Source organism: Teleopsis dalmanni, chromosome 1 (genome assembly GCF_002237135.1).
Source record: "Teleopsis dalmanni isolate 2A chromosome 1, ASM223713v2, whole genome shotgun sequence".
Lineage (NCBI taxonomy): Eukaryota > Metazoa > Arthropoda > Insecta > Diptera > Diopsidae > Teleopsis > Teleopsis dalmanni.
The window spans coordinates 168,944,253-168,960,412 of record NC_051846.1 but is presented as its reverse complement, the minus strand read 5'-3'; the positions used below and the strand labels follow the sequence as shown (position 1 = coordinate 168,960,412).

At 30.3% G+C, this 16,160-nt stretch overlaps 1 protein-coding gene across 1 annotated transcript in view; it reads right to left on the bottom strand.

The window, feature by feature from the left end:
* The window catches only part of LOC119666688 (homeobox protein aristaless-like), an 86,107-nt gene that overhangs the window by 58,748 nt on the left and 11,199 nt on the right, over positions 1-16,160 (bottom strand). Inside the window, exon 2 of the mRNA XM_038075970.1 lies at positions 11,737-11,784. Coding sequence (XP_037931898.1) covers positions 11,737-11,784 — 48 coding nt within the window. The remainder of the gene's footprint in view (positions 1-11,736; positions 11,785-16,160) is intronic.

The following is a 16,160-nucleotide window of genomic DNA, read 5'->3' as shown; positions in this document are numbered from 1 at the left end:
TAATTCGATATGTAAAATTAAGCAGAAGATTGCCGCTTAAGAGGAAAATTGACTGACGCTGAAGTAATTTGTTGCTTAGGTACTTCTTAATTTTTATTATTTTATGTCTATGAAGTGCACTTTTTCGCGTATTGAGTTACATTCCCATGGAAAACTCAATGGGTTTTCAAATAAACAAAAACAAAAACCTAAGTTATCCCGCTATTAATTTAAAATGGTCATGGTTCAAAACTAAGTTTGTGTTAAGCAAGGATTGTTGAGATTTTGATTGGTTTTTAGAAAATTAAAATAGTCTGTGAAATTTAGTTATTTTGTATATTTTTTAAAAATGTGGTAAGTTGATTTTTCTTGAAGGATCCACTTATCAGCGGTGACAGATATTTAAAGAAAAATGATTGAATACAAGTTTTTAACACTTGCTTACCTTTGTAAGCAATTACAGTTTTCGGATAAGTTATAAGGAAATATATTTTGATAAAATGTGATTTTGTACAATACATACTTATGTAATGTAAATATGTATGTGTAAGTAATATTAAATAGTTCCTGATGTGCCACGATCTGAATAAAACTGTAGCCTTGCTTTCAACACTGTATTGTATATACTCAGACCTACGAAGGTGCTAGTGGTAAGTAGTATTTGCAAGCGAGAATACGGAAATTTGAAAAATTAGTAATATATAAGATATAAAGTGACTTACTTATAGTTAGTATACTCTTTGCAATAATTTAATAAATAAAATAAATAATTACAGAACGACAAATCTATAAATTTAGTCATGTATCTAACTTTCAAAAATGACAGCTTTGTAATGTCAGTTAGGAAAGATTTTTCGAATCTTCTCTTAATCAATGATGTGCACTGACATAGTTTCCTACAGATTTACAGAGCCATAACCCTGACAAAATTTAATACTGGACAGACCAAGTTTTATTACCTTCCTTATACGTAGTGAATTGTTAACACCAACAACGTTCTATTGAGTTGGTTCTGCTTTAGCTGAAGCAGCTGGTACGAATTTGATCCATTTTGGACAAGGTTAGACTTGATATCTGACAAGTTTCTTTATCTACTAAGGTGTTCAAATATAAAAGTGTACCTACTCTAGATTATCTTAGAATAATTAAGATGTTCAATCAGGAACGAATTTAATCACAAATTTACGAATTTTATCCTATTTAGATAAGGTTAGTCTTGATATCTGACAAGTTTCTTTATCTGCTTAGGTGTTAAAATATAAAAGTGTACCTACTATAGATTATCTTAGAATAATTAATAATTATCTTAGAATAATATGCCTCACAACTGCTTAAGTTTTATGTACCAGGATATGGAAAAAAATGAGACTTCAAGAAATATTGTTAGCAAACTCAGAAAGATAATTTAGTTGATTTAAGCAGACTTTAACTAAATCTCACGTCAAAATATTCTTACTCGATGTTGGTTCAACCATACCACATGTTGGGTTTCATATTTCCTTTACCACATGAGCTTAAATTTTTCGAACGACATGATCAGATCACTTTAACTAGTATGCGGTTAGAGCATATTTTTCTTAGTACACTCTTTAACTTGAATTTGGACCGAAAAAACTATACACTGATATGAAACTCTCTATACGTGAACCATTCTGATCTTTCTTTAAAATTCTATTTACCTTCTGTTTGCTTCGTCAATTGTACAAAAGATCTGTTATGATCACAGTACTTTTTTCTGTTGGAGTCCAGAATTCTATTCTTTTCTATTTTATTCTATTGTTTCCTGTGTATGACAAATATATACATCTTTTACAGTTCTTTAACAATTTAATATAATCTATATTTTAGCCCATTTTTATATAAGAAATCATTATTAAATTACCTAAATCGTGTACAATATCTAAAAGAACTTAAGGCTTTCTGCGTTCATTACGTGAATGTGAATTTCTTTTGATTTCTTTAATTAAAAAACTATGCAAGTTGATTTTATGTACAAGAGTCTAAGCAGAAAAGTGAAAAATTGCATAAATAAATGTAAAACCGCTTCTAATTAACAATTTATATAAAACGAGGTAATTTTCAACTAACGCACATATCCTTACAAATTTTCAAAGCCAAAGTGCATAATCACATACTCACTCCTACGGAAAACCCCCGCATATAAAGTAAACACTGAAAATAATTTTATGTTCGCTACAAAAGTCATTGAGTGTCGAACAAGTTGCTGGGATGCTAGTATGCAAGGATGCAAGGAAGCGCGCCAAATGAACGTCAGAATATAAATATGGCAGTTAGAACTCGTAGCACATATTAGCAATTAAAATTTTCCTAGTTAATTACTTAGAGCATATGCAAAATAAAGTTCGTATAAAAGTGAACGGGTGTATGTTAGCTAAGCAACGTAATAATATTCAGTCGGTATGTGTTGAATAAAAGATCCCAAAATAACCCATCCCAACCCAACCCACTTTAGTTGCCGTTGTGTTAGTTATTACTCTGGTATGCTTGAAGTTCCGTCTAATAACAACAACAATAGCTAAGGCAGCACCCATGTTAGCGGGCAGCATTTATGTGTACTTACAAAAGTGGATTCAGTGCTTGGATCACATGAGGAGCAACTGTCGAAATGGCAAAAACAGCAGAAGCAGCACCATTGCTTCTTTATTGCTTAACATTGCCACTCAATGGTGACGTTGGTAAACTTTTCCTTTTTTGCTGTTTTATGAAATTTATGTGCATTTTGCTAGAAAATTTAATTAGGAAATCTAATTTGCTCAAAAGCGCATAAAAAATGTGTGCGCGCCATGTTTTCAACTTAATCCAATGTGGCTGGGTGAGCTTTGAGCTCAAAAACTCTGCATGTGTGCGCCACTGTGTGTAAATGTATTGGTAATTTTATGCTGAAAGCGCAAGACTGCTACATTGTCTGTTCGTTGCAATTATTCTGCTGCAGTTGCTGTTTTGTTGTTGTTGGTATTGCTATTGCTGTTGGTGTTGCTATTGCTGTTGGTGGTGTTGTATGCATCACTGGCCCAAAATGACTAATTCAAGTGTTGGCATTGCTGTTTTACTGCTCACATTTTATTTAAAATTTTTTTTATTTTATTTTCTACTTGGAGTAAATTTTGGATGTGAAAACAAAATACGCTAATAAAGCATTTCACCTTCTAAACGTATAATATCAGAAATATTTCAAATATTTAGTTCAATTTACGTTTATTTTACTCATAGTGATATTTATTATATGCAGCATAGATATACATAGTTCAGCACTATACATCTTAAAACGATCTCAGCGTTGGGAACTGTCTTCAAGTTTGTTGTTTTCCACAAGTTTCTCCATTTCATTACTAGTAAAGTGCTACAAAGTGGCATTATAGTGCTTTAACTCAAAATTAAAAATCTGCTTCTAGTATATTGTATAAATGACAAATTTAGCGAAACATCTATATTGATATAAAATGTTTTAATCGATTAAAAATTCTTTCTCTATAATTGCTGGTTTACTTGTGTCGTTAAATAAATTAGTCGTTAATTAAACGCTATTTCGACTCCGATTATGATCATGGTCAGTAATAAAGGTCAGAATTTCTGCACCTATTACGATTAAATATACATATCTTTGTGGGAGTATGTAAGCGTTCTACACATAAATAATTATCTTTAAAATAAAGGGACAAAAATAGGTAACGAAACAGGAAATTGATAATTGTGATATGACTGTCTGTATAACATGTCTTTTGGTCATGACCAAAAATAACGTAAAATCTCCATAGTCCTAAAAATGTTTATGGTATAATACCTTACTGAAATACTTTTTGTATCAACCTTTCCAAACCTCAGCAAAACAAATCTAAATTATTGATGTTAAATGTACAATTAAATATTCTATACCGGTAACATATATTTTAAAGAGATCTCAGAATATACCACACGTCACAAAGCGATCATAGCGGTGTAAGCCAATTCACTACATGAATTTAAACTATATCAAAATCAGAGAAAACTCTATACATCGGTGCGATTTTTACGGTTGTATCAAGTCATTTCGTAGTTAATTAACGGATATTAACTTTTGTGATGAGCAAATTTTTCTTAATTAAATAATTCGTAACAAATCAAAGAAATAATTACAAATTTGTTTGATGTTCTGATATTTCCCAAAATATTTCAACAAAGTAATTAAATAAAAATTACAATAAAACTACTATTAATAATAATTTCTTCAACGGTTTTTATGCATATTTTTAGTTTTTTTTTATTCCTCAACATTATTTTATTTTCATATTTTAAAATGTTCACACAGAAATTAACTTTCTAATCCAATTTCAATTACAAAGAAAATCTTTCAAATTCACTTTTATTCTTTGTCTTTTAACTTTATTCAAATTATTTTTTTACTCCATAAAAATGGATGAAAAACCTCTTTTAAAAAGAAAAAGAAAAACTATAGAATCAACTTTGCTCTGAATTACTAAATTCACTTGTGTTCTGTACATAACAGTGCACCGTTTATACTATGTTATACTCGTACATATATATTTTTTGCAGTGTAGTAGATTAAGTGCAGCAACACAAAGTCATGGCAAAAGGAATCTAATTAACAATTTTCCATTGAGTGCGCAAATTACTATGATGGGGAGCAGCAACAACAACAACACAACTAAAATGCCAACAACAAAGACTACAGAAAGCCATTCAACAATGGCTTAAATGCTACTAGCGCCAACTATGACAATCACAGTCGTAGCCGTGACAATGATGCCAAAGTGAATTTTCCAACAATTTTGATGCTTTTAGTGTTGCAATTTTATGCAGTCAACTATGTAAGACAATAACCTCCTGAATTTGTTGGTGCTAAGGAAGCTACTATGAGTGTCAGTCAGGGTGGATATTGTGCAGAAAAGTAGTGTATGCAAAATATAAAACGTTAAAGGAAGACTGTAGATTATGAAGGAAAGCAGTGAACTCTGAAAAATCTGGCAATTAACGGTAGAAACTGAAAGATATTTAATCAATAGTTTAAAAGTTGTCTTAATAAAAAATTTAAAAAAAATTTTATCAAAAATTTTTTATTTAGGGCTTTAAAGAAGTGTTAGAGTTGTATAAAGTTAAAACAAAAATGATTTATTTCTATATATCTACATCTTATTCTGGTACCTCTATATAGGTATGACCATTTGAATATATGGTTATAAAGGTATATCATATAGGTATATGAAAATGTTTCTGAGAGCTTTTTTCTGATTTACATTATTGTAAATAGTTATATAAAATATAATAAAAATGTTTGTCAAAATCAAAAGTTTTCACTTTGATTTATCCAAATTCGTATTTGTTTAAATATCTTAGGCCTTATACTATAGTAACTTTATTTTTTTAAGCCGATTTATTTAATCCGATTTATTTATATAAATCACATCTAGTTTGAAATAATTGGTTTGTATAGTGAAATGTTTGCTATATGTAGAGTTGATTAAATTTTATATATAACATTAGTAGTTGTAATTGTTTAGCACCCGTTGCGTTTTGTTTTCTTTTTTTTTTGTTTACTGTATTAAGAATAATACTCTATAAACTCATTTTTTTTAACTATTATAAAAGTCATTAACAAATTTACAAAACTTTACTTTATTGAAGCTATTTGAGCCAGTGTACTTGAGCACTTTTACTCTTTCTTAACACGAGGTATTTTCAAAACCCATCTCAACGCCTTGACTGGATTATTATTTATCACTTTATCAGACTAAGCAATAATTGACCTCCGATCTGCATACCTCCCCGAGGAGCCTTTAACCATTCTGAGATTTGATAACGCGGTGTTGGTAAGTCTGTCAGTTTTCGCAAATAATTTCAGGGCTCTATCCATTACGTATTTTTTGATCGGATCAATCTTGAGGTCGCTGAGTATGTCATACATCCTAATGTATCACGGTACCTTGAAAAGTCTTCTCAGAGCCTAGCTTTGTGCAATTTCTGGCTGGCGAATAGTAGTGTATGAAGCTTTGCTAAACGCTACACAACCATATAGAAGTGACGGACAAATTATTTGGTTATATATCAGCTTCCTGTTCTTAACATTGAGATTTTCATTTCTGAATAGAAGTTGGATGTGATGAAGAATTTTGGCACAGCCAAATCTTTTCAGTTGAACATGTTTAAACCATATGAATCATTTGTCCAACGTAATGCCGAGATATTTAACGCTATCCTCTCAGTTTATTACCATATCTCCCACTCTTATTCTCGACGGATTCTGTCTCCACTTACGCGTAATAAATAGAGCCTTAGTATTTTCATTATTGATTTTTATTTTCAATTTCTGGAAATACTCCAGAATGACGTTTATATGCTCTTAAAGTATGTTGGTTATGTTGAGAGCACAATTATTTGAGTATAGCGTACACCAGAGCCAGAGCCGAGTGACCTAACATTGAAATATCAAATGTATAAATGTTGTAGAGAATGGGGGAAGTGGCGATCCCTGAGGAACCCCTGCTTCTATAGATCAGATTGACGAGAGAGAGCTGTTTTATATCATTATATATCATATCATCTTATATATCATCCAAACGCTATAAGTATCATCCATTGTCAAATAGCCAATTTGATCGGCAATTTTGTGTGGTCTTGTATTAGAACCGCATACCATCCAATTATAAGTCTCGTATATCTTCTATCATAAATCAACAACGAGTAATCAATAAATCAGTATTCTGACGCAGTTTTTTATTATTTTGCATTTTTATAATTTAATGGCATGACCTAAACAGGAAAGCCACAGAGTTTTAATACACTTAACTAAGTCAATGTCACGCTACAGTTCCAACACATACCCGACCACAGATCTTCTCAAAAAATTTGCTCTCGAATGCTATGGAATTTTCACATATCATTTTTGGTATTGCTTAAATTACTGGATCCTACAGGTTTTATCTGCACAGACACGATAAGATTTTTATAAACCCTGGTATTCGTTTGTCGAGCTCTGACTTCAATTTAGGGAGTTTATCAGTAACTAGGTGGACAATTCCGAAATAATATTGGCAAGATTGAATTTTTGTTGAATATCCAGGCTGACATCGTTTATATTTAAGATAGCAGTTTTTTGATAATAAATCTTTATATATAAGAATTTCCACAACTGATTTACAGAAATAAATATTAAACCGTCTGTATATTTGTCTATATCAGAGGCATTTTAAAGGGTGTCTCTCATGTTTTTCACTTAACTAAAAAGTTCTTCTCATCTAACATAAAGGAACTTAAGTTCTTTAACTAACTTGAGATTCAAAGTAGTTAATTATATGCTTATAATTAAATAAAAATAAGTCCTTATCTTTTATCTCTCGAAGCTTTATGTATCTGATATACTTTGTCTGCATTCTCGTTTGTTGTGAGGGTGCAATCCCCTCACGGTTACATTTCTTTACAACATCAATGGCCTTTGAGCTATTCACTGCTCTTGGCTTATAGAAGTTGAAACGTGCTTTTACGGTCAAAAGATCTTATTTTTTTATTTTTATAAATACTTTTTTTTTCTTTGCTGCAATTGCAACAGCTACTTGCAACACTTAAAAATGTTGATGACATTCATTTTACGTCGAGTGAGTTAAAATTGCAGTAGTACTGGCAAGTAGGGTAATTTCTTTTGAATGCATTTTTCTTAGCCCTGTTATTTTGCTAGGCGGTGAGAATTTACAATAGTTAAGATTTTAATTGGCATTTTTGAGATAAAAAATATATTAGCATGAGTACACTAACCATATATGGTAAAATGTTTTGTGTGTGTGAAGAACTATTCTTATGTGAAATATTATAATAGTTGATTTTTCTTTGATTTTTAACTATTACTTACTACTATTTATTACTTACTTTTTTATTACTAACTGTATCTATTAAAACCTGCTGTCTTAGTGAAATATGAATTCTGTATTTACATTTTTAATCGGATCCTAATTAAAAACTGATTGATCAATTCTATATGTACTTATAGAAAAACTATTGTAAAATCAATAATATTAACACTTTACTGTATGTTAACTAAGGAGGGACTAACAAATCTTCACTTAATTTTTTTTTTTTGTGTGAATGATGTGGAACGCTTTATACACCGTCAGACCGACAGTCAGCGGAGTACTATATGTTATATGAACAGTCAGACCGACCGTCTTCCATAGCTTCCGCATTACTTCGAGGAGGGTTTCTTTTATATTCGCATTTAAAGCCAAGCTCTTGTGATTCAATCTGGGTCCAAACTTCCACTTTTTCCCCGCATTTTTTTGGCGCACTATTTATTAGCCTATCTGTTTTTTCTTTCTACATCTAATTTCTTCGCTTTGAACACTTGAATCCCTTATAAATTTATAGTTCTCCAGTTCTTTGGATTCGCTCTCATCTTTTCTACTATATTTATGGAATTTATTGGTCCTATTTGGGCTATTATCTCTAATCTAAATCTGAAACATTGACTTAATTGACAACGTCGAATATATTTTTGATAAATCAGTAGATGTCGCTTTTATTGGTAAAGTATTGCGGTACTTCAATTAATAGCTTCTCGCAAATGTCTCCCAAAATCTTCATCCAAAGCGCAAGCGTCCCACTGGTGTAAATTAAAATAGATGAGTTAGACCGGTTTGATTTTTTCGCGAATTTTACAATGTTGGTTGTACTCAAAAATAAATATGATGGGTTTTTTGAATTCCAACCAAAGACGCGATCACTATTTTATCATTTTCAATTTCGTCAATTTAAAAACGAATAGTCCTCTTCAATAGAATTGCAATAGATGATAAGATTTAATCTCTTAATCTAGAAGGAAGAAAGAATTGATGGCATGAAATCCGGAAGGTATTAATCCACTCGTCAATGTTGAAATCACTAGATATTGATTTTTTTACAGATAATTGTAGAATTACAGCCAAAAATATTTGACCAATATATTAGCCCAATATATTTCCAATGCCTCACTTCTTTGTAAAGTTACACTAAGTTATCTTTGAGCTACTGTCATACTACACACGTCTTATCATAAAATACATCACTCCTGACAATTCAATAATTCTCTCTAATATACATTATTAAGTCAATAACTTGTAAGGAAATAAATTTTTCGAACATATTTTTCTAATCTAATTGTTTCGCTTTGAATTCATTTGTATTATCATCTGCATTATATCCTACCACATCTGAGCAATTGTCACTTGATGTTTTGTAACCATTTTATTGACTTTTATGTGTTAATTTTTTTTATATAAAATTATTTTTTTTCTGTTTCACTCAACAATTTCGACACGACGCATATGCTTCTATATACCAAATGTATTGTTTCGTTCATGTGTGTAACGAAAGGGTTAAATTGCACATTACGAGGTGTACACGTCAAAGGGGCTTTCCTTCCACCTCATATGTTAAGCTTGACACGTTATTCGACGACCTTCGTGTGGTGTTCATCCTTCCGCACTCTTACACACATTCGCACTGATGTTGTGTAGATTGCGTGTAAATTGCGTGTAAAAAGTGTGTATGTGAAAAATATTTATTACCGTTACGAATGCCGGAAAATGAAATTTTTCAGTATTTGATATACTTTTTCCGAACACTATCTGGCACAGGTTATCTGGCAATTGTTCTGCTGGTAGTGTTTGTGTTATCGGCGCTTAAATTAGAATTTTGTTTATTTTATTAGCAATTTGGGAAATTTATTGCATGTGTTGAAAATTTAATTTTGTACACTAAACACTTTTATAAGTTAAATAAGTTTATTTTTTTTGTTTTACTTTAATTAATGAAATTTTACAAATGCATATAACCTACGAGTTGTGTCAGAGCATGTAAAAAAAACACCATGCTTAACCTATGGTTGTGTGAAAGTCACTAGTGAGTTTGACATGTGTTGCGAAAAAGGTGAAAATAATGTTATTTATTCTGCGATTAATGATATAAAAATGTGTAAAGCCCTATAAGAACTTAGTACTTGAAAGGCTTTCTAATCTTATCTAAAAATTGAAGATATATATTTTAGATTAAAAAATTTGAGTGGATAATTTATAAAAATAGATCCTCGGAACTCAACAACAGAGATGGAGTAAACAATGCAAGGCTTACTGCAATTCTTTCTGGTCATTTGTGTATAGGAACCCATATAGAGAAACTGTGCATTCCTCACAATCCTCATTGCAGAAGTTGTGGAAATCCGTAGAAAAAAGAAAAAACAATACATTTTCTCTGTGAATGCCCGACTTTAGCGTTCAGAAGATATAGGTTGTTAGAAAGATATTTTTTTGATATTTTATCAGACTATTCATCGGTGAAGACGAAAGACCTATATTAAATTATCTAAATTCTGTGGGATGGATTTAGTCTGAATACTATCTGAATTCTAAGTCTTAGTTCTATCTTAAGAGTCCTTGCGAGGAATCTGGTAGCAAAACGGCGAAAAATCGCTAACTTAGGTACATGAAAGTTATCTAATGGCCTGGCACTGCAATCAACTAATTGATATTTACTTAATGGTACAAAGCAAGTAGATCAAGTAGTAATCACAGCATTAGTTGCTCAGCAAAGCAACTAAAGAAAAGAAATTTGAGGCACAGTCCAAAATAATGCATTGGATTTGCACGACTGTAGTTAGATTTATATTCCTTCAAGATTCTCTAGTCTAGTGGCAAGTTTTCGACAAAATAATTCATATTAAATTCATAGACAAATTAGAAAAGCTTACTAAAAGAACTAAGCTATAGAAAATCTTTAGACAATTTTGATCTTCTATCCAAATTAATATATTATTTACGAAATTTTTAATATAAGCCGACCCATACAGGATCATTTATGAAAATCTGATCAATTTACCAAAGAATATTGAGTATTTCATTACAACCATTATTTTTAATAACAAGTATAAGACTCTTATCTTTGTTAAGGAAGACTGTTATTCTAAAGCGATGATTAGATCTATATCCACATGGACTGTTAAAACTTTCTCATTTACCTGATGTGACGTATGATATCCATGTGTGGAGTTCCTATGACGATGTCAATAGCATATTAAGTAGTAACTATTATTTTATGCTAATAACATATCTTCTGTTTTAGAAAGGCAGTTTTAAACAAAATATAAACAAATTTTACAACAGTTTTTATCCTACTATTACATTCACTTTTGAACGTCAAATCAAAGCAAATAGCACTGCCATTTTAGTTATTACATTCCTTTATTATCCTTTTTGCCTTTGACAATTGTTCTCAGTTCAAATCTCAATTCGGTCCATGCTCTTCCTTTTCTAACCAATATTCCGACCAGCAGCAGTCGTCTGTCACGTGGTTCTCCTTTGTTTTAATTGCCTTTTGTGCAATTTATGCAATTAACGCTTTTGAAGCTTGTTTTTATTCCCTGATTTCGTCGGTTTCATATTTATCCTTTTTATCATTATTTTATCTTTTTTAAATCAGAATTTGAAATTTTTATGAGGAGAAATATTTTTACGGCGAATATGGAATAAACACAATGCAAAAAAAAGGAATATGTGCAATTATGAAATTTTACCCCTTTTGAGGATATTTTAAAGGAGAAGATTTTACACTTCTCAACTTTACTTGTATTGAAAATATAATAAAACTGGTATATGGGCTGAAACTTAGTCAGTGATGATATAAATAAAAAATTTTGACTTAATATATATTGGAACTATATTCACTAATTTATATATTTTTTCGTTGCAAATATAATTAAACAAATCAAAAAAAAAAAATTACCTGGTAAACAGCCTCCTGGTGTACCGAACGGTTTAAGTTGCGGGAATCCTATGAATACAACATAAAAGACTCCAATAAAATATATGCATAATAAATAATTTTTATAATAAATAATTGAGATACTTAAGAAACTATAATTGAACGAATATCTTAAATACATTAAAATTTTTAATTTATTAGTAACATTATGTGTAATAGTTTAAAAATTATTGTAAACATTTTTTCTAGCTAAAAATTCAATTAATTAATAAAATAATAAAATTAAAATTTATTGTTGTAATTTAATACATTTCGAAATACCTCTCTACTGAAAACAATAGTTTATATTAAAAATTTAGTTTCTTTCGCCAAAACAAACGTTAAAATTCAATTTAGTAAACATTTTATTGAAAATATTCAATACTCTTATATTGTACGAATTTATAATGTTAATTAAATAAATTTATAATACATAATCCCTAAATAATAGATAAATTATAAATGCCAGCAGCAAACCATCTAAATCTAAGATCTCTAAATCTAAAACTGACACAACTTATCTCTAAGAAGTGGATGCGTTGTGATATTCTAACTAATTGAGGGAATTTAGGATAGATACTGCCATATACTGGATCCGAAAATCATTATATGGTTTTGTTAAAAAATCTGATAACTTGTTTAATATAGATTGGAGTGATTGGAATGATTAATTAATATTGGAGAAGTTCGCTAGACATTGAAGGAAGTGAGAGCGATATAATAGGAAAATAATAATTTGGAATGATTTGTTAAAGAATAACTACAAAACGCCCTCAAAGTTTTTTTTAAAAAATTAATAAGTCTGAAGGTATTTTATTTGATATAAATTTTATATAAACGATTATATAAACGACTACAACTGATACAAAACTCAACCCGATTCCAAGTACATGCCTGTATGAAAGTAAGTATTAAAATCATAATCATAACATATAAATCATACCAATATATACCTAGAAAGACTTGAGAAGACCCCTTGTTATATAAGTAATACAGATATACACAAGAATATGAATGTTAAAAGCATTTAAAAATATATTACGAAAATAGCCCTTAAGCGTTTTGATGATATAAACAGTCATCAGATTGCAAACCTAAACTCATTACAATTTATTATATCACCAGTGGCAGAAATACAGAACTTCAAAGTTTGATATTATAAAAACGCAATTTAATCTAGTCAATATCAAAATCGCATCTTTACTAATTAGTTAATATTCGTGGAATCATCTCTATAAGAAAGTATTATAAAAGTAGATTAAACATAAACTCTGTAATCAAAACGCAACAAGACAAAAGAAACACTTCTTATCTACTTTTCCATGGTAATTATGTGTAAAAATGCCAAACTTTGAAGCCTGATATCTCCAAAACTATGCTATATTGAAGTACAAAACTCTTTGTTATGTCCAAGGGTTCGAAATCATACCCAAAACATATTTTAGCGTATTGTGATTTTGTGAGATAATGTTCCTAAATTAATTCTGTTTTCTTTCTCGTGTTATTGAACAACAAACAATTACCAAAACAAAATAAAAAAAATTTTGTATTTTTAATTAGTTAAAAATAATAAAAATATTTTTGTTGTTTCAATTTCACTACTGTTTATTTTAAGACTTTAGTTAATTTCATCAAAATGGACATAAAAAATCAATTCTAAACAAAATCCTTAATAACAGATTATATAAACAATATATAAAAAAAGGTCATCGTATTTAATAAAACCCTATTAAAAAGTCATACAATCAGATCTTAGGTAAGGTTAGATTATACCGGCATCCCTAGTGAAACCACTTAGGCCTATTAGCCCATTGTAATCAGGTCTTAAATTTAATCAAATTTTGATTTATAAAGCCCATGTATATCTAATGCGGTATACAATTATAAGCAACAGCGTCAAAACCAATGGTTCCAACTAAAATTACTGTGTATAATATAAAAAGCAGACTTAAAAATCAGAAATATGGAATAAAAAATTTGCTGGAATAATAATGGATACATAACCGGGTTATAGCTGATCAAAATGCTTTAATTTACGCACAGTCATATGGATTAATCAGATTCCAATAAGCAATCATTGCTGTAACAATGAAATTAAGCCACTTATGCATTCTCGTTAAGGTTTGAGTTATAAAGTCGTGATTAAAGTATGGACTTGGTTACCCGACACTGCGACCGTCGGGTCTATTGTGCCCCCATCTGGGCTAAGAGTAGGGCTTTAGTAGGTAATACAGAATCTACTTTACAGAGTTTTATTCCCTCTTCTGTAATAATATACATTCCTAGGAGCTTATTTCATATGTGCATTAGCGCAGGACATTCTAACAGCAAATGTGTTGCCGACTTCTCTTTCTCTTCTCAGAATCTACAGTTTGTATCTGTAAGTATACCCAGTTTTAACCAAGACTTGAAAGGAACGGACTTCTGGAATAAACTACATTTTATTGTAATATATATATTATAAAAAAAATATCAGTGAATATGTAAGCTTTGTATAAATAAATATTAATTGAAAAAGATTTTATTAACACTAATTGGTTGTACATACATACATACATACTAACATACATTTACGAGTATAAAACGTTTTGCGCTCCAATTGAGTCTCTCACCTCTTCAGTAAGTCGAGGCTTTTGACTGAATGCGTGTTAGTGTTGGACAGCAAATTTACCGACAATAACAAAAATTAACCCTCGTAAAAAGGCCACTTAACTCAAAGTTAAGTTGCTTTAATTGACTTTTTTCGTCAATTCAAAGCTGAGAAAACAATGGGCCGACAATGAAAAAGATTGCCGCAAATGCACTTGTGAATGACAAAGACAAAGCGAAAAAACTGTTGGAAAAACGTGTTGCAACAAATTTTCACACCTCCGACAAAAGCAACAACTTTTTCAATGTTGAGAGGCACTTATGCTCGTATTTTGTGCACGCACACTTCACCGAACAAAACGAAAAGTGAGTACAGCAGGGTCGACGATGGGTTTTCGGAACTGGGTTTTCAAAACTGTGGAAGAAATTAAATTTAAAGATTGATTTGCATATAAAAAGATACTTTCAAAGTGTTAAAAAAATTTAGAATTTCTTTAGTTTATTATCATAAACTGGCACAGTTAATTATTTTATTATTGGAAAATATTTAAATTAAATAGGTTTTACCGTTGAATAAAGTAACGCCTATTCGGATTTAAAGGTCTGGGATATACCTCTGCATGTGTTAAATGCAGCTGTTTCATAATATAGCAACTTATTTAATGAAAAAAATTTTAATTTTGAAATATTTATAGTATGTGTTGTATTATACAGTTTACTTATTATTTTCTAGTTCTATATGCAACTATGTCTAGTGACGGACTTAATCCATTAAACAGAAAGAAATGGTTCTTCAGTGTCCAATTAGCTATTAATAGTACCCTTATTTGAATACCATTTGAATACCATGAAACACTACTGAACTAAACTTTTATATTAATCAGATCCCAAATACTTCAAATGATATCAAAAATGGCGAAGAAAAAAGGATTTATCGAATTTAATAATCTGGTATCGTGGCTAATATAATTAAAAACAAAAATGGTATATATCTTTTTTCTTCCTGTCTATCCATCTCATGTATTCTAGCCATATCCATAAAAAAAAAATATATTGAAACTAAATGAAAATTGACACTAACTCAATTATGTAATAATACTGATCAGATAGTGTCTCTATTATTATATTTAATTAAGAAAATTAAATATCTCCTCTATGATTACCCCTATCACTAAGCACCTGGATAATCTAGGAAAGGCTCTTTACATTCAGTAACTCTAACGTATCCGAATGCAACCTCTCTATATTTAAGAATTGTCCTGCTGCTTTAAGTGGCGTGATTTTATCAATAAGATACCGAAGTTTGCTAAATCGACTATGCACTCAATACCTTATATATTGATACGAGTGATGGATAGTTACTTAACTATCCAAAGGAATATAGAACTCTGTGACCTGAATTTAGAAAAACTCATAGCCAGGTGTCGAAACTCTTGCTTATAATAATATGATTGCAGTTTAAAGATGATAAAATTTCATGATATCAGTAAATAAATAATAAATTAGATTAGATGAGGATGTCAACAAACGTTCATGTAAGTTGACATACCTATAATGCCGCTACTCATATAACAGACTATATAGTTGTAAAAATCGTTAGTGTAGACGGTTGTTTATATTTCTTTTTTCGTCATTATAAACCGCTAGCTTCTGTATATATGAAATCTGTTTTTCCGTCTACATACCTTCGCAGGGTATGTATTACATAGCTGTGACTCAAGTCATAGCTGTGAATCTCTAATCTCAGAGTAATCACTAACCTTACGGGATGGTATGCAGATCTTAGATCAGTCATTGAATAATCACGAAGCTTATTA